This window comes from Lissotriton vulgaris, chromosome 1_1 (genome assembly GCF_964263255.1).
Source record: "Lissotriton vulgaris chromosome 1_1, aLisVul1.2, whole genome shotgun sequence".
In the NCBI taxonomy this organism is placed as follows: domain Eukaryota; kingdom Metazoa; phylum Chordata; class Amphibia; order Caudata; family Salamandridae; genus Lissotriton; species Lissotriton vulgaris.
Genome location: NC_141685.1, coordinates 257,536,508 through 257,561,547, shown reverse-complemented (window position 1 = coordinate 257,561,547; position 25,040 = coordinate 257,536,508). Strand labels below are relative to the sequence as shown.

The 25,040-nt window shown below is 43.1% G+C and overlaps 1 protein-coding gene across 1 annotated transcript in view; it reads right to left on the bottom strand.

Moving 5' to 3' along the window:
• The window catches only part of LOC147746867 (peroxiredoxin-like), a 296,602-nt gene that overhangs the window by 199,026 nt on the left and 72,536 nt on the right, over positions 1-25,040 (bottom strand). The window contains exons 2-3 of the mRNA XM_086936105.1: positions 15,744-15,897; positions 3,465-3,587 (exon numbers count right to left, since the gene is read on the bottom strand). Of these exons, the coding sequence (XP_086792231.1) occupies positions 3,465-3,587; positions 15,744-15,897 (277 nt within the window). The remainder of the gene's footprint in view (positions 1-3,464; positions 3,588-15,743; positions 15,898-25,040) is intronic.

The following is a 25,040-nucleotide window of genomic DNA, read 5'->3' as shown; positions in this document are numbered from 1 at the left end:
CTGGGCCTCTGGGAAGCCCATTGCAAAATTCTATATGACTGGTATCGATACCCTATGAAACTGAAAAAATGCTTTCCAAACACATCACATTTGTGCTGGAGGGGCTGCAGACTTATAGGTGACTTTTGCCACATCTGGTGGAATTGCCTGACTTTGGAAAGCAGTCACAATGAAGTGAATGAGTGATATATTTAGGGATGATTTAAAAAATTTTGAGTACTCATGGGGATTTTTAAGTAGCTAATTTTAAAAAGGTCTTCCGCTAATAGCCTGCCATCGCGAATGCAGGCCCTACAGCTCTTCCAGTTTTGAACAGTCCCTCACAACGTGCCTGAATCCCCTGGGGGGCCCTCGGGCCTGAGGCACATTCCAGTAACTTAGCAGATTCTTGTAGTCATGGTATATCTCCAGAATTCCATTTGAGTACCTAGCTTTCTTCTTGTTTATCTTCTGTTTTTCTTCTGATTGTATAAGAGAGGGGGGGGATAGGGAGGGAGGCTTGTTGAGAAAAAGAAATATGGTTACTGTGTATAAAGGACCATTAGAACTGTGGGCCATAGTATCATGAAAGGGCGATCCATTATCGCTGCTTTTCTCTGCAGCAAATTGCCGCTAAAGCTGGTATAATGGGCTTGTTAACATGCACTTGTGAGTTCCCATAGAAGCCCAGGTTAACACCAGAACCTGGGCTTCTATGGGAATTCACAAGGGCCTATTATCAATCCCATTATCGCCGCTTTAGCGGTAGTTTCCTGCCGATAAAAGCGGCGATAATGTATCGCCCTTTCTTGATAATATGGCTCTGTACTCGAAAAACTGTCTCTGGAAATAGCGATGCCGGATGAAATGATAGTTTTTATGTTCTGAATGTATTACAAATCTTGATGATGAAATTCAATAAAAAGAAGTTTGACAAATAAAGGATATACTATAGCTAGTTTATGATGTGAGTTATCTAATGACTAGCAGCCCGTCCCGACGTTGTCCGGGTATGATTTGCTGCCGGCCAGTAGTATATTGTTTTGTAGTATTTCGTTTTGATAGCATTTCTTATCTGTGACAGGCCTGTGAAACGCTCCGATTCACAGTGCACTGCTGATGCACTTAAGAGTGCGCATTCAGTAGTGTGTGAACTCGAGTTTCCCTCCTTTATTTTTCCTTACAATATTATATAGCGCAAACTCGACAACATGGCATGAGCACAATTTACATTACGAAAGAACACATTAATTTGTGGTAGGCACGGGGAGACAAAGCAATTTGCCTGGAATCACAGGATGTTGACCTGATGCCGAGATTCGAACGCAGCTCCCCAGCTCTAAAGTTCGCAATTCTAGAGGTGTGTCTAAAAGTGTATGTCGGTGCTCGCCATCAATGAGAGAGACCTGTGCATTTTTCAAATCGGTGGTGAAAAAATATGAGTATGTTGGTGGAGATGTGGGCCGCCGTGCCACCAATGTACTTACCGGGGAGGGTAAACACCCATTATTCCGCAACTTTCTTTCCGCAGACCATTACTCCGCATACTTTCATTATGAAAGTACCATGACTCCGCAATGCCATTATAACGCACGGTATTACATTTTATATGCTTTTACCACGCATACATTTCCAACGAAATTCATTGTAAATGCATGAATGATAAAAGCATGTTTTTTTTTAATGTTTGGATAAGGTAAGTATGGGTGTAGGGGTATATGTTTTGGGGTACTGAGGTATATGTTTTGGGGTGTTTGAGTATTTTAAGGGTTCAGATATTATTTTGGGTTATGGGGTACAGGGGTAGTTTTAGTGTTTAGGGATAGGTATGGGTTTTGGGGTACAGGCGTATTTTTAGGGTTCAGTGGTAGTTTTGGGTTTTGGGGTACAGGGGTATTTTAAGGGTTCAGGGCTAGGTTTGGGGTACAGGGGTATTTTAGGGTTCACGGGTAGGTTTGGGTTTTGGGGTACAGGGTTATTTTTATGGTTCAGGGCTAGGGTTGGGTTTTGGGGTGCAGGGGTATTTTTAGGGTTCAGGGGTAGGTTTGGGTTTTGGGGTACAGGGGTATTTTAAGGTTTCAGGGCTAGGTTTGGGGTACAGGGGTATTTTAGGGTTCAGGGGTAGGTTTGGTTTTTGGGATACAGGGGTATTTTTAGGATTTTGGTATAGGTTTGGGTTTTGGGGCATAGGGTATATTTATAGGGTTAAGATGGGTTAGTGTTTAAGGGTGTTGGGGTATTTTAAGGAGGAAGGGTGGGATTTGATTATGGGGTGCAGGGGTATTTAAAGGGAGCAGGGTGGACACCTGGAGCTGGAATGTACAGAACCTGGGGAGAAAAATCAATGAAATATTTGACACAGCGCGCGCCCCGCACACGCCCACACCCCGCGCACACAATATGAGACATGGCATGAAGGGCCGAATGTAAAATCAACAGTTGATGGACAGTATGCAGAACAATGTCATACATTCACCCCAATACAGAGATCTGGGTCTAAATCCATCCTTTTTTTTGCACTCCACACCACCCCAGTTCAGACATGGCCATGTGCAAATCAGCCTTGACGCTGTGCCTCATGGGAATATTCCAGGCCGAACTGCCAAACCATGTCTTTCCTGGACCAGACTCAAGCTTCCTAGGACCGATTTCTGGCTATCAGCCATCTTCAGCCAGGATAGCTTGACTCCAGTGGTGTGGAGAGCATGGGACTCACGTCTGAGCATACCCATCCCACTCGGGGTGACAAATGCAAAAACAACAGTTGATGGACAGAATGCAGAACAATGTCATACATTCACCCCAGTACAGAGATCTGGGCCTAAATACATCGTTTTTTTGTACTCCACACCACCCCAGTTCAGACATGGCCATATGCAAATCAGCCTCGCCCCTGTGCCTCATGGGAACAGTCCAGCCCGAAGGGCGGGACGTACCACACGTCCCCAGCACTTGTCACGCCCCCCAGCACAAACCCACGGCGCAAAGCAGACACGCCCACAAGGGACTACTTTTCTGGCATGGTTCTTTTACTTTTTAAATGTATATGGTGGGCGTCTGCATAGCCTATGTCCTTCTGCTGCAACTGCCCTTTCCAACGCTGTATTGGGTGTTGTGATTGGTGCTGTGGTTCCTGAGATTACCCGCCTCAAAGGTTTGGGCTCTCTCTTTATTATATTAGTATAGATTAGTTGACTTAGGACTGTGTTCAAACATTTGAGCATGTCCAATCAAGAACTATGCGCTAGTCACCTCTGTAGATTAGTTACTGTAGGAGGACAAAGCCTGATAATGAATCTCTTTATGGCTACCCTTGCACATGTATTTTAGTTTGGATCATCCAGATTTTAATGTTTTAACCTAAGTATGACTGTGTTCTACTATGAAATGTTTTTCTATGTGTATGCTGCATGGAGTGTAAATTCCAAAATAAACATTTAATACTACTAATAGATTGGTTAATTTACACCCCATATTTCCCTTACCTGAAAGCCACTCCGTCCTCATGCTTCAGCACCCCATACATCTTAGAAACTATATGCGTTGGATCTGAAAGCAATGGGATTTTCACGTGCCCCACGCCACCTTTACTTCGACTTAATTTAGTCCTGAAAATAAATATTGAAAGAAATTACAGTTGTTGACATATATTTTGATATTCAAAATCTATAAGCCTTTTCATATTGTACAACCACGGGGTGAGGAAAAACATGTGATTTACCTGTACCTTGGAATGTCAAACTATATGATGGTTCCAGGGAACCCAGGATTGCTCCTTCAGACGTAAGAGGCATGGTGGCCTGAGATTCTCCTCCCAGGCTTCACTCTTCTGGAATTCTCATAGAAGCCCAGGTTAACACCAGAACCTGGGATTTTATGGGAATTCACAAGGGCATATTATCAAGCCCATTATTGCCGCTTTAGCGGCAGTTTCCTGCCGATAAAAGCGGCGATAATGTATTGCCCTTTCTTGATAATATGGCCCCTAGACTCTCGGCTGAGGGGTAAGCCGGATCCCCTGCGGCAGGCTTATACCATCTGCCAATGAGTCAGATGACAGTTGGGGGCTGAGAATTGGTCTTTTGGTGATGCTTGTGAGGATGCACCAGCATGGGTGTCGGTACTGGTGAATGCGATGCCAGGCAAGGCATTGATAATGGCACGAATGAAGGGGCCCGCCTCTGGGATGGGCTCAATCGATGCATACATAGACCCCCCCCCAAACGGACACATGAGGCCAGGGGAGCACCAGAGAGGACATCAACCTACCTGAAGAGCACCATCATGGCATCACAGGAATTCCAAACGTGCCAGTATGGAAGAGGAAGGGGTGGAACAGGCCCCAGGACAGGCTGTTATATTCTAGACCCCCTCCACCCCAGAGCAACAGAGTTCGGATCTCTAAACTCCTGGCACAAGGACTGTATCAATGTACCAAGATGAAATAGAAATCCAATTGAACTGCAACCCATACTCAACCCACTGAGCAATATTGAGCAGGAAGTATTTACTGGTAACAATCAGTCCCATAAGACGAGTTCAAAGACACAGTGGAACTCCAATCCCTCTTTCATATATAATAACGCACTCAAATTAGCACTAAGTAACAAGAAATGTATTCTAAAATGTTTATTTTAAAATCCTATCCTAGTGCTTACAATATAATTGGTGACCACATAGAATGCAAAAAGAAATGTAGTTAAGCTTGTCATGATCACTGAAAACAATATGAAACACTCCATTATGGTTGAGTATTTTTCATAATGACACCCTAGAGCTATTTCTAAGTGCTATTTGATTTAAAAAAAAGACTTGCTTAATTTCAGAAGAAAACAAGTTACAGCAGGTAAAGGGGTTAATAATAAGTGGATGAATAAGCAGTAAGTAAATAATAAAAGGGGAGCAAAGAATACAAAGACATTTGGTTCATAGTGTCACATGAGACATGCCAGTTACCATAAGAATGATTCGGTACAAACACTTCATTGTCGTATATATATTGCAATGCATAAAATAATGTTACATATAGTACATTTTATCTTTTAGTTTACAGAGTGCTTGTCATTGCAGAGTAAAATCGATATCTTGTTATATTGTCATGATAGAACATCACATGTAGTACAATTAACAGTGTAGATGATTGTAAAATTGATGTATGTTTAACAATCAACGATGCGCCAAAACAATATGTAGGAGAAGGCACCGTACAATAGAGTTTGCAATGTATATTAAATTGCAATTGGTAGCGCATTTTACAGCCTTACAGTCTGAAGAGGATGGATTGGGTCTCTCACAGACTGGTGGGGAGAGAGGGCAGATTGAAGAGGGCAGTTGCAAAATGTGCAGATTTGCATATTTATGGTGGTTTGTTGGTGGCAAAGTAATTATCCAGGGTTTCCCTGTGGGTCTAGATTGTGTTTTCCAGGGAGAGCGTTGAAGAGCGATATTGTCTGCCCCTCTAATATGCGATGTCCATTTAATCCATGGTTGAAAGGAAGTCGTATTGCTTTTCCAGTTAGAGTTTACTATTTTAGTCGCTGAAGTTAGTAAGAGGTCCAAGAGGTGCAGTCAGAAGGGCATTTGAGGCAGGGATCGAGGAATCCTTTGACGAGGAAAGAAAATTCTTTCTGAGGCTGACAGTTAAGTAATTTTGAAAGTAATGAAAAAACTTTATCCAAGAAGTGGGTCAGTGATTTGCAGTGAAGGGTGAGGTGAGCAAGGTCACCTTTCTCCTCTCTGCAGTTCCAACAGGTAGGGTTTTCTAAAAGGTTTAGGGCGTGTAGGCGAGATGGAGTCCAGTAGACTTTGTGGAGTAGCCAGTTTTGCGTTTGGCATAGTACTGGAGTGAGGCGACTGATTTCCATATGTTCTTGCAGTCGTACTCTGGTATGGGGATTGAGGAACGAGTTTCCCCATAGGTTGTTATGTTTTTGATTATTTCTGTTGACTTGAGTCGTGGTAATCGGTAAAAGTTTGATACAGGGTGGCCTGATTTGTTGAGTTTGAAAACAAGTGCTGGCAGGGATGGTTCCCTACGGCGGCTCTTAGATTTGGAGATGATCAATCTAAGTTTGAGAAAGTTGCAACATTCCGACTGATTGAAGTGAAATTGTGATTGTAAGTTGGTTAAGGATAGTGGTGACGTTCTAGATCCAATTTGGTGTGGGATGAAGATGCCTTTATCTATCCTTGAAGGCCAAATGCCTTTGGATTTGATGTTTGGGCTGTTCAATAGAGAGGCTAGGGTAGAGAACTTTAGCCATGTTGTTAGTTTTTACCTATGGTTAATGGGGCATTTTTAGTGTTTTGAAAAGTATATTTAGAATTGGAGAGGTATTTGTGATTGACTGTAAGCAGAGTTGGTGGGTCTAGGTTATTTAATATTGCCTTTTCTACCTCCAGCCAGACAGGGGTGTAATTATCTGGGGGTTGAATACAGTATGAGGCCTGTTTGACTAAAAAGATTGTTTGATAGTCTCTAAAATGGGCCTAGTTGACGCCTCCCAGTGTGTTGTGTAATCCAAGTTTTTTCAGTGCTATTCTTGCTTTTTTGTTTGGACATATACATTTTGAGATCAGTTTGTCTATTGTAGTATGGAAGTCTTCTGATAGGAGTAAGAAAAGAATGCTAATTTGGTAATTAAGTATTGGTGTGATCCTCATTTTTATAGTCTATAGTCTACCCTACCAAGTGAGGAATTTAGGTGACCAGTTGTCCAGGAGTTATGTTACGTGAATTTGTACTGCGCACAGCTGCCCCAGCCAAGGGGTGTCCCTCCGCATGTCAAGGTAACACGCAACAACCACAGGAAACACCACAGCTAAAAGGAGAAATCAAGGTTAAAACAGGAAAGTTTTTATCGCCTTGCGGAAGGCAAGAAGGTCTTCCAGCAACCGAATCTCCACTGGGAGAGAGTTCCAGAGTTCGGCCGCTTTGACCCGGAAGGAACGACCACCGATACGGCACAGCTTGTATCGCGGAGTGATGGTAAGAGCTTGGCCCAAGGATCTCAGATGTCGAGTGGGGACATACCAGGACAGAAGACCCGTAGGAGTTTGAGGGGCCGTGCCTTTTAGGATGTTAAAGGCCAAGCACCGCACTTTGAACTGGATTCTTGCTCTGACCGGCAGCCAGTGCAGCGCTTTCAGAGTACTGGAAACAGGGCAAGATCTGGGAAGACCAACGATAGCTCTGGCGGCAGCATTCTGCACTCGTTGGAGGCGAGTGACTTTGGCCAAGTTAGCGCCGACCAGAAGAGAGCTGGCATAATCCAGGCGCGATATGACAGTCGCCTGGATTACCAACTGCCGTGTATGAGAATCGAAAAACTTCAGGACTGGTCGCAGAGCCCGGAGAATTCCAAAACAGCATGCTGCCGTTTTCTTCGTGTGCCCCACAAAACTGAGAGTGGGATCCATCCACACTCCCAAGTTTTTTAATTCCGTCACCGGAAGGGGGGCCGGCCCAAGCTCCGAAGGCCACCACCTGTCGCCCCAGAGATCTGCCCTTCTACCGACGATCATGATCTCGGTCTTCTTCGCGTTAAGCTGGAGGCAGTTGGCCTTCATCCAGCTTGCCACCGCTCTGAGTCCACTCTGAAACCTGGGAGCATCCTGGTCCGCATCCCCGCTGATCGTAACCGCTAGCTGGGTGTCATCGGCATATGACACCATTGTCATACCCCACTGCCTGACAACCTCAGCTAGCGGTCTCACGTAAAGATTGAACAACGTGGGACTCAGGGAGGATCCCTGCGGCACTCCCTGTTTCAGAGGATGGAAACTGGACTGGAACGGCGGAATCGCAACGCTGAAGAGACGACCATCGAGGAAGGACTGGAACCACTGGAGGGCGGACCCCCCCACTCCAATCTCCTCCAGGCGGTGCAGCAGGATGGGATGGGAGACAGTATCGAAAGAGTGTTTTTGTCTTTTTCATTATGCTTGATAGTATACATCAGGTCCCATCCAAAATGTATCCTGAGATATTTTATGTAGTGGTTTTGCCAAGTAAGAATTACTTTAACCCCTCCCATGCTCATGACGGAGTCGCTCCGTCATGAGCATCGGCTGAGCTGTGCTCATGACAGAGCGGTTCCGTCATGGCCCTGCCGCCGCGGCTCGTGACGGAGCATGCTGCCGCCGCTCGCCCCCCCTAGCGCTGCGGCGGAATTGCCGCCGCAGCAAAGGGGTTAAAAGTCTTTTATGCTATGGAGGTTAAGGGAGTTTAACTTCGGATTTGTCTCTGTTTAATTTGTGACCTTATACTTCTGAGTATTGTTCGATGATGCTCATTAGTGTTTGGATCGATTGGCCTGGGTTTTATGTAACTAATGATATATCATCCTCATAGGCAAATTTGACACATTTGCCCTTTAAATCAATTCCAGCAATGTTAGGGTTGTTCTTTATGTCAAGTAGAAGGGGTTCCAGTGTGAGTAGGAAAGGTGCATCACACAGCCTACCTGTTTTCATTATGAAATAACAACCCAGCTCTCCTCTAGCAGAGCTTCTTCAGGGCTGGAAAAAAACAGGCTGAAGGCCACTTCTCTTCGCTGTCCTTGATGTCTCCAACTGAGACGGGTTGGTGCTGCGAACCAGTGAGACCCATTATGTGACAGTCTCAGAGCGAAGTCCTTCTCTGGTTATGGGTCGATACCTAGGTTTTTATGACATCTGATTAATCCTGGGCAATGAATTCTGCTCTGCTAGCTGAAGTTGCGGAGATTTGATAACTACACATTTCATTAAAAACACAGAATACATGCAAGAATTCCCACTCCGTTAAGCAATGGAGTTATCTACTGTACCCACAACCCTTTGGAAAATCAACTTTACCTTTACATGCTCACTGCACTCTAAAATATTGTCCCACAATGCTTTGCAGGGCCTTTGGTTGGGATTGTATTTTTGCCCCTAACTGTGCTTGGAGTGGTCCTAGGAGGATAGGACCAACACCGAATCATTTCAGCACGATGTGCTCTTTGTGTGCAAGGCATCTGCTTGGTCCTCTGCCTAGGTTAGGAAGGACCCCAAAATGATCACGTCTCTCACTGCTAGCGATTTTTCATTTTCACTTTGGTGAGATTATTATATGCATTTTAGCATGTAAAGATAAAATTATTTAATGTATAATCAAAGGCCCTGCTTGCTATATTTTCATGAGATGGCTATATGTATATTAGCATGCAAAGATACTTAATTTTACTAAAGGTATGTGAGATTTCTGTTTTAAACTTTTATTAATACAGAACAACGGAGATTATTCAGAAATTCTGGAATGAGCTACTGCACTCATGAAAAATATCAGTCAATGAGAGAGGTGATGATTTTGGGGCCTCCCCTAGCCTAGGGGAGGACCAAGCAGGTGCCTTGCACACAAAGAGCATATCTTGTTCAATTATTGTGGTGGTCCCATCCTCCTAGGACCACCCCAAGCAAAGTTATGGACAAAAATACAATGCCAACCAAAGGCCCAGCAAAGCATAATTGGTCAAGAGTCTAGAGTTTAGTGAATATTATAGTATTAGCTCTCAGCTGAGCCCAGAGCCTGCCCCTTGAGGAATGTTTTTATATTGTATACTATAATATTCACTGCACCCTAGAATAGTGTACCAAAATGCGGAGACTCTGCCATGGAAAGTCATGAAGGAATTCACCGTGCGGCCCATTGTGGGCCCCCGGGGGATGGCTGCACTTGGGGGGGGCCCATGGTACCCCCCATCATTGCCATGCACAAGGTGGCAGGCACTGCGTGGTACCTGTCATGTTGTGCATGTCAATGCACAACATGGGCTTTACCATTGCGGCAGGTGCTGCTTCAAGCACCACCCGCCTCAATGTTAAAGTCAAGGATGCGCCCGCTAGTGTGGCAGGCGCATCGCAATTTGCTTAGCGGGACCGCCGCAACTTCAGTGGTCGGTCCCGTGCCACGTGGTGATGGCGGGCGGACTTTAATAGGCCCCTAAGTGTACATGATGTTATGTCAGCCTTGACTGTAAGTGGGCATTATGTCAACATTTCTAGGCCCTTCTAAAAAATGTCACACTTTCTATGAAAACAATAAAATAGTCTAAATCTAGGTAGATAATGAAAACAGAGAAGCTCGACAGGTCTGAATAAGGGAAATAGAAGAAGCTGTACGGGAGAAGTGCCACAGTGGTCAGAACTGGGCAAAGGAGTAGGTGTCATTACTGGTCATTGGCCTGATGTTAATGAGCACAGGCACTGAGGAGGATTTTGCTGGGGTGGGGTGCATGGATGTGACCTACCACCAGATCGCGAAATGCATCATCGAGTGTCATTGTCCATCTTCTTCTCTTCTGCTTTCTTTTCCATTCTTTTGAGGATTTAGATGAAGGACATGAATGCAACTTTGAGGCTGATTTTGATCCAATGCTTTCCATAAAACGTTTGGACTGACACATCAGTGATGGTCTTGATGTGCAGGAGGCCACATCTGTCACACAACTTTGAGTTGTGTTTTGGCCCCAGGCCCATAGGCAGACCTCAGTAGAGTCAGAAATTGTCCTTTATTTTTAATTGCAAGACTGGTAGGGTTTGAAACCTGATTTTTTGGGTGGGAACATCCCTATGTTCTTAGAATATTTTGCAAAAAAGTGTCAACACACAGAAATTGTGAAAATAGTCACAGAGAGCAGTTCCAGATCAGCTCAGAACAAGGGTAAATTATGCCGGTGCGCCAGAGTGGCACCATATGGATCCAGCGACATCACACCTGTTCTGCTTCTGGTTCCAAGAAGGAGCCAGTGCCACTTACTAGCAGTGGAGAGCTAGAACATTTGTGGATCCAGTCTGGTTGTTATGTTATGTTATGTTATAACATCTTGTATAGCGCACGAATCACCGGAGGGGCATCTCTGCGCTTTTTCTCAGTCACAACCAAAGAAGACAAATAGCAGGACAGCAGCAATAGTACAGGTGCACTTTCAGATGTTTCCTAAAGGCATGGTACGAGGGAATGCCTCGAAGGGTAACGGGGAGACTATTCCAAAACCTAGGGGCCAGATAGGAAAAGGCCCTGCCCCAGACCTACTGCGTTTGATGCGAGGAATGTGAAGCAGTTGCAGCGTGCTAGACCTCAGTGGGCGGTTAGGAATATGTTTTATCAATTTCTTTTGAAGATATGCTGGGCCAAGACCCTGGAGAGCAGTAAAAGTCAGGCAAGGTTTTCAGCAATGGCAATGATGGGGTGCCCGCTGGCTGATTCAGGACCAACCTAGTGGCCGTATTCTGAATAACCTTCAGTTTCTTCAGGTAAGTTGCTCTAACCTCGGCTAGCAAGGCATTGCCATAGTCCAGCCGGTTAATAATCGTTGCCTGGGTCAGCGTTCTTCGACGTATCAAGTCTGGTGCCTGGAGATATTCAAAATGCCTGGAGACGAACATAAAAACTTCGAAGTAAATCTACACTCGGATGATTAATAGCATAAAAGTATAGATTTAAGCCTAGGTGCAGGAATAGATCTACATGTGAGTAAATTTACAGGTGTAAATGTATCTTTGTGAATAGGCCCTAAGATGTCGAGGATGTGCACCCGATAAGCTTAGTAGCTCTCTATTCCAATGACATGATGTTAACTTCAATTCAGCTCAAGTGGTGGATATCTGGAATGTTGTATATAGTGTTAAGGTACCTTCCAAGAGAGGATTTATGGTCAAATGGATCAAATCTGAGAGTTTTTACTTAGTGTTACACTTTGCAAGACATGAGCGGTCAATTAAAATGGGCCTGTGTGACTCTGGACACCTGGGACTTGGCATTCCCCATCCAGAAGAGGCCCCTCAGGAACAGACTATATATGGAAATTGGTGAAGCACCACAGGCTGCTGCTTACTTCAATGGGTAAGACAGATGTTATCAAGATCATTACTCCTGCCAGGCTGCCATATACGTGTTCACTGGTGACTCCTATTTCCCCAGCAAATTTGAGCTTATTTGCTCCTTAGCAATGATGTTTGGATAGGGTACAACCTACATGGTTGCTGGGGTGTGCTTTTTTTAACAAAGACAGGAGAGTGCCTGTGATTCTTGATGCGGATTTAACATACAGCTCTGGAGTTTACATCTATAAATGAACACATGCTTGGCCTGATTAAGGCACACAGTGCAGGCTAGACATGTGTCTACAATACTGAGTGATGACTAGAAGCCCAGGGGTTGTGGGTTTGACTCTATCCACTGCTATCTTACTAAGCTGGTCACAAGCTAGCAAGTTTCCCCTGCTTGGTAGGATGGAAGTGGGGGTGTTCCTGAGCCCATCTCATTATGCCTTGACTTCTGCAAAAGGAGGGAGGCAGGAGACCCATTCCAGGATTGTGAATTCAAGACTTTAGAAACTTTGACAGAGTCACTGAGTTTAACAAAAGGTTTGGTTATTTGTATGTGCAGCACAGACACTTCATTAACACACATTTTGACACCGTTTATTAAGCAGGTCCACCAATAATGCCCCATTATGCTGTGATGCAAACTTTTAACAGTAGGGCAAACATCATTATCCTGAATAAGCTGTAACCAATCAACAGGCCACTCTGTGGAAAACCATGGTGCCCTGGGAGTGGAGGCGTCTCTTTCTGTATCTGTCACATCATATATAACATACCCTCAGGGAGTCGTTTGAAGGGGTTAGAGAGGGTCCTGTGGCTGTCCACACCCCAGAGTCACCTGTAGTCCCTTGGAGTGATGACACTGAGCCGTTCATAAACACATGCAGAGAAGTGTGGAATTTCTGTTCCTCTGTCGGAAGTTCCTGTGCTTGGATCAGTGAACACTTTGCCACAAAGGCCAACCATGGAATACCCATCTAAGGAAGTCCTAGCCCTGCATCAATAGAGCAGCCAGGAGTCCCATGACCTAAACCTTTATTTATTTATTTATAACAACATTTGTAAAGCGCGAACGAAGGCCCTTGGGCATCTCGGCGCTAAAGTTACTGCAATGTTTAACCAACAAGGGGGGCTGAGGTTCATTGATTAAAAAGCTGGGTCTTAAGTTGCTTGCGGAAAGACCAAAGGGAGGTACTGGTTTTGATTGAATGTGGCAATGTGTTCCACAATTTCGGTGTGGCTACAAGAAATCTTCTGTCACCCCATGTGACAGATTTGGTTCGGGGGACCACCAGTTCATATGAGCTGGATGAGCGCAGTGTTCTGGATGGGCGGTAGGGGATGAGATTTTGGGTGAAGAACACGGGTCCAGCATTATGTAGAGCCTTGTATACCAGGCACAAAGACTTGAACTTGATCCTCATTCTCACCGGTAGCCAGTGAAGCTGTCTTATAGTGGGTGACACCGGTTGGTATTTGGGAATGCGCCCTAGGAGCCTGGCGGCTGCATTCTGAATAGCCTGCATTTTCAGTAGCACTCTCTCCTGGGCACCTAGAAACAAGGCGTTGCAATAGTCTAGGGTAGACAAGACCAGGGAGCTCACCAATGTTTTGCCGGCATTCTCGGGTAGGAAAGGCAGAATTTTCTTAATAAGCCTTAGTTTGTGGAAGGCTGAGGAGGAAATCTGGTTTGCGTGAGGTAAAAAGTTCAGACGATTGTCGAACATGACTCCCAAGTTCCTCACCTTGTTGACCAGGTCTGGGGGCTGACCCATGGATGAAGGCCACCAAAGGGGGGACCACTCCGGGGATAAGTTGCCAAAAATTACAACTTCCGATTTATCAGAGTTTAGTTTCAGGCAATTATGAGCCATCCAGCTCCCAATTGCTAACATGCCCTGATTGAAATTGTTGGCTATTTTAAACCCGTCATTCTTGACGGCGAGGACCAGTTGAGTGTCATCTGCGTAGGAAGTGAGGCTCATCCCATGTGCCTTGATGACTTTGGAAAGGTCCGACACATAAATGTTGAATAGTGTCGGACTTAGGGATGAGCCTTGAGGAACTCCACATGGCAGTGACAGGGGGGAGGATTCAAAAGGTCCGACAGTGACGACCTGGGTCCTGTTTGCTAGGAAGGAGGCAAGGACATTCTTAGCATTGCCTCGGATGCCTACGCTCTCGACACGGTCGACCAAGGTGGCATGGTCGACCGTGACGAAGGCCGCCGATAGATCCAGAAGGATCAGAACAGCTGTTCCTCTCGCATCCCGGATGGATCTAATATCATCCGCCGCTTTGACCATGGCGGTCTCAGTTCCATGGAATTGGCGGACGCCAAACTGAGATTTATTTATTTATTTATAATTACATTTGTTAAGCGCACAGCTACCCGGAGGTTTCCCGGCGCTAAGGCAGACTAAACGGTAAGAAAAGGTGGGAGAAATAATAGACCATAGAGTTAAGTGTTGAAAAGCCTGGTTTTAATTCCCTTACGGAAAGTGAGGAAGCAGAATTCGGAGCGCAACAGTTGAGGTAAGGCGTTCCATAAGGAAGGGGCCAGCAGGGAAAACGAGCGTCCGCCCATTTTGGCTCTGTTGATGCGTGGAATCATGAACTTATTCTGCGTGGAAGACCTGAGTGTCCGGGGGGGAATATATTGCTGCACTAGGGCAGACAGATAGTGAGGGGCCCTGCCAGTCATGATTTTATGCATATAGCAGAGTGCTTTAAACTTAACTCTGTTCTCAATGCGCAACCAGTGCAATTTCCGCATATGGGGAGATTCATCCAGGAGTTTGTTTTCCTCGATAAAGGAAGAGAGTTGGGAGTTCATGATTTTTCTACTATTTTCGCTAGTAGTGGTAGACTGGCAATAGGGCGGAAACTTTTAAGTTCTTCCTTGTCGAGGGTGGGTTTTTTGAGGAGCGGTTTTATAAGGGTTTTTTTTAATGTCTCTGGGTAAATACCTGTGCAATGGCGTCAGTGCTGCACTAAAAGCAATTGCTGCCCTCATCGTGGCATTTGAGAGGCGGGTTGGCGTAAAGGACACCCATAAATGTGGGCATGACTGGGACTACGTTTGTAAATGTAAATGTAAATGTATTTGAGCTTATATAGCGCACAGCTACCCACAAAGGGTTTCCCGGCGCTTGCTTAGGGAACCCGTCCTGGTATTCCCCTGTGAGATAACCCCAGCAGGGTATCCACAAGGTGAAAGCCAGGCATCCCTCCCGCGAGGGGCCGTTGTGGAGATTAAGCAAGCTATTGCCCAGAGTCGCAGAGTGTGAACCCGTGAGTCGAGAAGGCACCGGAGCGAGAATTATCGAGCCCGTGGAATTTTTGAGCCCAAGACCCGCCGAGGCGGGGAATTGAACCCTGGTCCAGGGCCGATCTCAGCTTCCGGGTCTGCCGCCTCTAACCCCTGAGCCACACTTCTCCACTACGTTTGCTATCATAGAATCCTAAGCCCCCACCTTAAAGTTCAAGCAGCCTAACATACTCTTTCAACAAGCTGGGTAAACCCGCCATTCAGTGATGGCGCGCATCAAAGGACCCATTGAGGCCACACACAATGGGAGTGTGCGGATACGTGGGAGAGGGCTTTATTTTGGGATAAGAAATCCATGAGCCATGGGACAACAGTGTGATAGGCTGGCACTTTTATATAAAACAGCCCAGTGTTTCAAGAGACCCTTCTATGATGACGTCATAGGCAGTAGCCTCAATGGCACAGTTGGGCTAACAATGAGAACGCTACATTCTGCAAGACCCTCCCCTGAACTCAGAAGATATTCTCCCAGCAATGTGAGACCTGTGTGGCCCAGACCATTAGGAGACATAAGGAAGCAGCAGTCATGTAGAGAAGCGTCACCCACACATGATGGCGTCTGGAGCAGAACCATGGTGCTTACCAGGCTTCGTGACACATACAGGAATCGACAGAGGTCCCGATCACTTCGCAGTTCATCTTCTGGAAATCGTCCAAGTGGTCACTGAATTCAGTAATTTCTACGGGGCAAACTTGACTGAAGTCCATGGGGTAGAAGAAGAAAACCAAATATTTACCTGCGGAGGAGAAAGGGTGCTTCATTTATATAGTATCCTTGCTAGGGAAAAGTCAAAAGAGAAAACAAACAAAAAAATATTATTTTCATAGTGGAGGGTTGAAAGTCACTGGTCGATATCCATGTGCACTCCTGCTCCTGATCTCACCATTTGAAGAAACTTAGCATGATGACTTGCACACGAGACTCATGCCAAAAGATTCATGTAATGTAATGTAAGGTACACTTATATAGCACGACTATCACCCAAAGGATATCCTGGTGCTTAGATTACAGAACAGCAGGAGCAACAGAAAAGGCATGATCTACTCTCTAGAGAAAAGACTGGTTGTCAATTCCTTCCTGAAGCTGGACAAGGTGTTCAACTGTCTAAGCTTCAGGGGAAGAGCATTCCAGAGTCTGGAGGCAGTAAAGCTAAAGGATCTACCTCCTGTTCGCACTTTCTTGACATGGGGGACACATATGGCAGGTACTCTCATGACTTTGAGATTTGATTATCACTCTTGGGTGACCTCTTTCGAGTTCACCTGACAGGGCTACTCCTTTTAGGAGGAGTACAAGAAATGACATGTCTAGCGGGTATTGGCCAGTAATCAATTGACATAGGTACAGACCTTTATTCGTCCACCCCTGGTTTGGAAGTGGCCTATTGTCCTGTACTGACAAATCCATGCTTTCCTATATGTACTTACCTTTCGATATTCTGTCCTCAATATTCTTGCGCCATGATATTCTGGCAGATGGGGGGTCAATGTTTAGTAGTAATACCAGTATTTGGGAAAGAATGCACCTATAGAGCACATATCTAATGTTTGGTCATAGCAGAAGGCCATGCCCCCTAAACATATACTTGTGGCTCTGGCCTGAGGTGAACTTCTTTATGCTCCCAAAAAGGCATTTTCTTGGCTTGATTTGCCTCCCCAAATAGACCTCTTCTGGTATTGTGAGTAGAGCTTAAATTTCCCAATAGAAAGCTTCAGACCAGGTTTGTAAGGGCCTCATTAGTCATTTTTAGACCCTTGTATGGGGGGGGGGCAACATTTCTGATCATGTTTGGTAACCAAGGACTAAACAATTTTTTTTACCCCAGAATGGGTAAGGCTACTCTCATCCTGTAATGCAGGATCCAAATCTGCATATGTTTTTTACCCCTTTTGGGTCCAATATCGGGCTCAAATCTACACCAATGTATCACCTACTTAGATATGTGCAACTTGTCAATGGTTGTGAGGAGTCTAATCCCAGGTATGTCAGATAACCCTTTTGCATTTAGTCTTTCATATTAGTTGCATCACAATCAGTGCTCAGACATCTATGTGGTATGGTTATAGACATATATGCTTTTTTATAAATAATAGTTCAAAACATGTATTTCTGAAATTGTTACCACCAAATAAAAATTAGGTGCAAATAGTATATCAGAAACTCATAAATAGTTATTTTACAATACTAAACTGCAATAAAAGTCCTCCTGGAAAATCTGTGGCCCTGAGCAAGCTTTACATTGAGAATTTGTTGATACCCTCGTAGGGTATGCAGACAGAATATCGAGTAAAAAATATCGAATTGCACAAATATCGAGTCAGAAATATCGTGGGTCAGAAATATCGACAGCAAGAATATCGTGGTCAAGAATATCGACTTTAGGTAAGTAATATCGATGTAAAAAATATCGAAGTGTTTAATTTTGTTTGCAATAGTATAGCTGTCAAAAATATCTATTTTTAAATGAATGTTATCTATTTTAGTATATATTTTAAATGTATGTGATGTAGGATTTTTTGTATAAGAAGTTTGTATTTTTTAAAATATGTGTTAAAAGATTTTTATTAGTTAATAATTTTATTTTATTTGAATTTTGTGTTTTTAGTTCTATAGCGAGTTGTGGGGTTATTGGGGAATAGTATGAGAAGTAATTTAATTATATTAAATTAATTGATTATTTTTATTTATTAATATTTGTTTAATTGAGATAGATGTTATAGTGTTAAATGTGTAAAGTAATTTATTATTGATTAATTAGTAATTGTTGTTTAATTAATAATAATTAGTTAATTTGGTAATAATTATGGTAATTGTGTAATGTTAAGTGTGTGTTATGGTGTTTATAGATGTAAAGGGCTGGAAGTAATTTATTTTTAATTGATGAATTATTAATTGGTTGTTAATTATTTTCGATTAATAATTGGTTAATAATTTATTTTAATGAATTGATTGGTAATTCATTCTGGTAATTGTGTAATTCATTTTAGGTGTGTGTTTTGGTGTTTATAGGTGTAAGGGGTGGGAAGTTTTTTGTTTTTAATTCATGAATTAGTAGATTGTTACTAAATTGGTAATTAGTTATGGTAATTGTGTAATTAAATGTAGGTGTTTGTTTTGTGGGTTATTTGTTAAAAGAGTGTTGAGTAGTTAATTTATTTTTATTAATAATTATTTGTTAATTATTATTTGTTAATTACATTCATAAAAAATGTAGCAAGGTAATTGTTTAATTAATTTTAGGTGTGTGTTGTGGTGTTTATAGGGGTAAAGAGTAGGAAGTAATTTGTGTTTAATGAATGAATATATAGTTGTTAATTAATGTTAATTGTTTGATTTTAATTTTGGGTAATCGTTTATTTTTCGTGTGTTTTTTTTTACCTTTAAAGGGGTAACAGGTGGGTGTTAAATACATACAATTACTTTATAATTAGCTGTTAATAGTAACAGTTTTTATTGTAAAAATAACTATTAATTGTGTTTTAATATTTTATAGTTTAATTTATGTGTGTGTTGTGGATATTATAGTGTTAAAGTGTGTGTAGTTAATTAATGTTTATTCGTATTTTAATAATAATAAAACTTTGAAGTGTTTTGCTATTGGTGTGGTGTTATAAGGTAGGAAATAAAATAAATACATTTATGTATTAATTAATGTTTTGTTTGTAAATATTTTCTAGTTTAAAAGATTTTCTTTTAATATCTATTTATTATTTTATTTTATATAATGTATATGTAATAATATTGTATTATGTTTTTTCCCTACTGTTGCACTCACTGGAGTGGGAATAGTAAATTTTACCCCCCCACCACCAATCCAATACTTTCCCTACTGTTTCACTCACAAGAGTGGAAATAGTAATTTTACCACTCCACTGTCCGACACTTTTCCTACTGTTGCACTCAGTGGAGTGGGAATAGTAATTTTTACTCCTCGTTTATCCAACAATTTCTTTACTGTTGCTCTCTTTGTAGTGGGAATAGTCATTTTTGCTCCTTTGCTATCCAACACTTTCCCTACTGTTGCTCTCACTGGAGAGGGAATAGTAATGTTTACCCCTCCTCTATCTAACACTTTCCCTACTGTTGCGCTCTCTGGAGTTGGAATAGTGATTATTACCCCTCCGCTATCCAGCACTTTCCCTACTGTTTCACTCACTGGAGTGGGAATAGTACATTTTACCCCTCCGCTATCCAACACCTATCCTACTGTTGCACTCAGTGGAGTGGGAATAGTAATTTGTACCCCTCTGCTAACCAACACTTTCCCTACTCTTGCACTCACTGGAGTTGGAATAGGAAATGTAATTAATACGCTATCCGACACTTACCCTTCTGTTGTGATTTTGATTGATTGATTGATACTGTTGCACTCACTGTTAAATTTAGGTTTAAATATTTTTTAATAGTTTAATGTTTTAATTTGTCATAGATTTTAGTTTTTTATATTTTAAATCATTAGTATATATTTTTATTTTGTATATAATTGTATACTTTTAACATAAATTAAAAATAATAGTGTATTAATTGTTTTAAAGTAAATATATGTGTATAAATTATTATGTTTATGTGTTTATTTTTTTACATTGTTATGTTATGTTATGTTAGAACTGTATTTCTTGAGCGCACGGCTACCCAGATCGGGTGTCCCGGCGCTTTGGCAGAGAGTCCTGAACACAACCAAGAAAAACCCAGCGGCAGAAACACTGTAGGCCCACTGGTTAGGCGGAGAAAAGGAGCGTCTTGAGCTCCTTTCTAAAGGCCAGAAGATTATTAGCCTTGCGGAGTGATAGAGGAAGCTCATTCCACAACATTAAGTTTGTTATATTTTAATAAAATGTATATTACACTTATTTTATTTTGTTAAAATTATATATACTATTTAATATATTTAATATATCTATTTTTTATATTTATATGAAAGTAGATATTTTATACATCTGTAATTTTTACATCGATATTTTTAGTTGATATTTTTGTACTTACCTCTTTAAGAATAGTAGTTGATATTTTTGTTGTCTATATTTTTTACTCAATATTTTTTTCCTCGATATTTATTACATCAATGTTGTGTCAGTAATCCCCCTCAGAGGTCAATACAAGGATTAATTGAGTCTGTTTATTTGAGACAGTTAAACATGGGGAACATGTGGCTCATTCTCAAATACCTATATTATAAGATTTAAAATACCAAGATTTAATTTTAGCAGTAACTACCTGAGCGATATGAGGCTGAAGTGAATTAAGGTTGGGGCCCATGAGATCGATTGATGAGGGCTATGGACTGGGATAGCTGCATGAATGTATATCCAGTAGAATTTTTTATAACTCATTGTTTTGTCCCGAAGAAGGTGGAGTAGACTTAAAAATGAACCCTGGGCAATGAACTCAGCTAGCGGAAATTGTGGAGATTTGGTAACTATGCATTTAATTGAAAACACAACATACATGCAGGAATTCCCACTCTGCTATGCAATGGAGTTATCTACTGTACCCACAACCCTTAGTAAATCAACTTTACCTTTACATGCTAAAAAGCAATTAACCAATTCACAAAAGTGAACTTTAAAAAACATCAGGCAATGAGAGAGGTGGTGATTTTCGGATCACCCCTAACCTGGAGGGAGGGTAAGGAGATGCCTTGAACCCAAAGAGCATAGCATGCTGAACGATTCGGTGGTGGTCCCAACCTCCTAGGACCACAGGACCACCCTAAACAAAGTTATGGGCAAAAATACCATGCCAACCAAAGGCCCAGCAACGCATTATGGGGTGAGATTCTAGAGTTTAATGAATATTATAGTATTAGCTCTCAGCTGAGCCCAGAGAGCCTGCCCCTTGAGGAGTGTTTTGATATTGGATACTATAATATTCACTGCACTCTAGAATATCGTCCCATTATGCTTTGCAGAGCCTTTGGTTAGGGTTGTATTTTTGCCCATACCTGTGCTTGGGATGGTCCTAGGAGGAAGTGACCACCACCAATCGTTCAGCATGATGTGCTCTTTGTGTTCAAGTCATCTACTTGGTTTTCTCCCAGGGTTAGTGAGGACATCAAAATCATCACCTCTCTCGCTGTTTGCTGTATTTTCATCTTCACTTTTGTGAAATGATTATATGCTATTTAGCACATAATAGTTGAGTTACTTTTCATTTTACCAAGGCTATGTGCGCTTGCAGTTCTATCAATTGTGGTGAGACGGAATGAAGTTGCGGAGTGGAATTATTATTTTTTTTTAAATTGATTTTCACCCCATTTTACCCCAGGCACATACAACATTGTTATGGTACAGTCAAAACCAAATACATATATAGAGAAAAACAAAAACAAAATAAAAAGGAAGAAAAATACAATGACCAGTCCGGCCAGTTACACACAGAAATCTGTATTCCTCTACAGCCTAGTTACGCACAGAAATTCATTTAACATATCAGCAGTAATGCTTATCGATGTTCCTAAAATATTGGTCAAAAAATGTTCAATATCTTTTAAGAACAGACCTTGTCCAGGGCAGGAAAAAACATATGGCCGAGTCAGCAGCTTGCAGTCTGCACCTGCTAAACGTTTCCCCTTCGCCCCCCCCTCCATTTGGCAATTTTCCCCGGAGTATAATATAAATCAAAGACGGACAAAAAAGGGGCCCATTAGGATGACGGCGGGCAGACTTTGTCTGCCCATCATCCTGTCGTGTCTAGGGACCGCCCGACATAAGGGAGGGGGTCCCGTTGGGGGCATTAGGATGCACCCGCCACAGTGGCGGCTGCATCCTGTATCTTCAACATTGCACGGTGCTGAATGCACCGCCCGCCGCAATGCTGAAGATACATGCAAAGCATTACAAAGCACAACGTGACAGGCACCGCACGGTACCTCCACGTTGTACTTTGTAATTCTCGGGGGTACCATAGGTACCCCCCATGTGCACCCCCCACACCCAGCAGGGGCCCGCAAAGGGCCCCCGCAGGGTGTCTCCGCATGCCTTTCCGTGGCGGCAAGGCATTTGTACATGCCCATGCTAATATGGCTGGTGGTGTCTCATAGACACCGCCACCATATTAAACCTTTTCCGCCCCGGCCACAAGGCGACCCGGGGGAAAAGCAGAGGATGGCCTTTCCGTCCGCCGCGGTCCCCCGCCATCCTAATATGGCGGGGGGAATTTAGGTGTGGATGGCGGGCGGAAAACTCAAGGGGGATTGTTCTAAATAGATACCGTATTTTAGGCAGAATCAGCATTTTTAAAACATTTAAAACATTACAGCGCCCATCGAGAGGAAGATGCAGATGTTCAAGCTGTTCCAGATTTCTATTCACGTTATCAAGCACTGGTATAATATTCAGATCTGGAATTTGTTCCACCCTCGGGGTGATTTTAATTCCCAGATAGGTTTCTTCTGTAACAATTGGCAAATCTACCGGTGGAGTGCTATGAGAGTGAAGCATCTGAGTTTTCTCTATGTTCAATTTATAGCCTGAAAAGCTACCAAACAATTATGCCAGATTCTTGATTGCTGGAAAAGCCTGAACGACATAGCTTGTAGTACCACAATATCGTCGGCATAAGCCAATGTTTTATACTCCATATTATTGATTCTGACAGGTTTTATATCAGTGCTCAAATTCAGTCTACTAAGGAATTCATCAATATATAATGCAAATAGCAGGGGTGAGCAGTGGCACCTTGTGCCTCTGCTAATGCTAAATGACCTAGACTCCTGTCCTGAAATGCGTATAACCGCCTCTGGATGAACATAGAGAGCCTTCACTGCTTGGACAAATTCTGTGCAGAACCCATTGCATTGCAAAGTATGCCATAGAAATTACCGGGAGACCCTGTCGAACGCCTTTTCGGCGTCCAACAGGATCAGCCCTAGCGAGGATTCGGTTGCCGGCGCCCAATCAAGAAGAGCAATTACCCGACTCACATGGTCAGCTGTATCCCTTCCTGGAATAAATCCATGCTGCTGAGCTGAAATCAAAGGAGTTATGACTTTACCCAGTTGATAAGGCAAGTGTCACAGGGATTCCGTTCTCATACAGAACTGTGCATAGAGACTTGGAACCTAGGTGAATTAGGGTGTACCAAAACTCACCTTAGTACCCAAAATCCCCTACTAGACTAGCTACAGTGTCTCATTGGTTATCACAAACTCCCAATGCTTAGACAAACCAGAACATGGACACAGTACACCTCAGGTAGAGTGGAAGACATGAACACTCTTTCGTTATACAATCATTTCAATCCAGAACAAGGAGTAAAAGAGGACATGTGCATATTTGAAATATTTATTCACTAATGCAGTCTTCTCAAATGCAGTATCTTAGCTAATACAAGCAAACATAATATAAGAATTAAAGTAATCAGCATAGTCACTAGTCCGTAGAACACAAAAGGTGAAAACATGGCATCAATTGAGTTTCTATGCTTTTGTGCAAAGCAATATAAAACACGCCTAAAGCCAGAACTTGGCCGCAGCTGCACGTATGTTATGTCTAGGAACGTGCGAAGTAAAGGAGGTACACTGGGAACTCAGACCATCCAAATGGTGTGCATAAAAACCGTTGCAAATGTCAAGCGTGGTTTTAAACCGCTTACGCACGAGACTATCCACTAAAGCAGAGCCGTGAGTATTCTGTACTGCAAAGGTACGGCAATGCGAGTTTAAATGCCGGTAATCCAATACCAAACGATATGAACCGTCAGGCTTGGATACAGTAAAAAGAGGGTTATTCATTGGTGACACACAAGTTTCAATCACTCCTTGATATTCCAATTGTTCAAAGATTTCCGCAATGGAAGCCTTAGCTTCGTGCTTTATGGGATATTGAGCTTGAGGCTGAGGCATAGACCACAAAGGAATTTTGTGGTGTGGGGAAAATTTATCCCATCCACAGTGTGTACGGTACAGAGCCGACGCAAGGGCTTTAGCCCACTCTTCTGCAAAATTCTGCGCATGCTCCTTCGAGACAGTGTGCGCAAAACTACGGAGGATGACCTCCTCCCCTCTCGGAGCCGCAAGCACAAAAGGTGGGGGCCAGTCAGCCTCCGCTAACAAAATGTCATAGGTAGTCGTAAGAGTCTCCCAAAATACCCTTTCTATGGTACGTTGAATGTCACCTTCAATGAATAGGACTATTTCATAAAGTCTGTCAGGGGGAGCTACTCTAGTGTCTCCACAACAACATAAGGGTCAGTCTATCACCTTCAGTAGTAGATGCAGGGCATCTCGCACTATGGTTATCTCCACCGCGCTGTCCAGCAAGGTCAGAGCCCATGTCTGATTCCGAAGCTGCGTTCTCACTATCTGTGGCATATCTGTGTGCTGTTAAAGCAGCGACTTTCTTTTTCTGAAACTGGGGTCTCTTCGGTGTAGAATCGTCCTGCTTACCTTTACCGTCTTTGGGGTGGGGCTGGTTGCATCCTTGCTGACCACCCGACCCCTGCCGCCTCCTCCACCACCGGTCGAAAAGGCCGATGACTCATGAAAAGAACGAGGAGAGCGTTGATTAGAAACCTGAAAACGATCAGGTGATTTTATCATTGCGCGATCGCGCAAGTCATAAACACGTTCTGTGGGCGCAGGCAATGGAGACGCAGGACAAGACTCCTGTCTCTGTTGTTGTTGTTGCTTTCCCTGTTTTTGTTTTTTCGGCCAATTTTGTTTTTTAGTCTTGGGCTGCTCCTCAGTTTCCGACTTCTGCCCTTGGGGTTGTTTTTTCTCTTTAGTAGAAAAAGGTTTGAGACCCCTACTATTGCGGCCCACGGTTTTATAAGCCACCCCAATAATCCTCGCCAACTGCCAGGATTTGTCAGCATCGGGAATCGCCTGCAAAGCATTGGCAACCTGAAAGTTCACCGCATCCCCCTTGACATTCGCAAGTA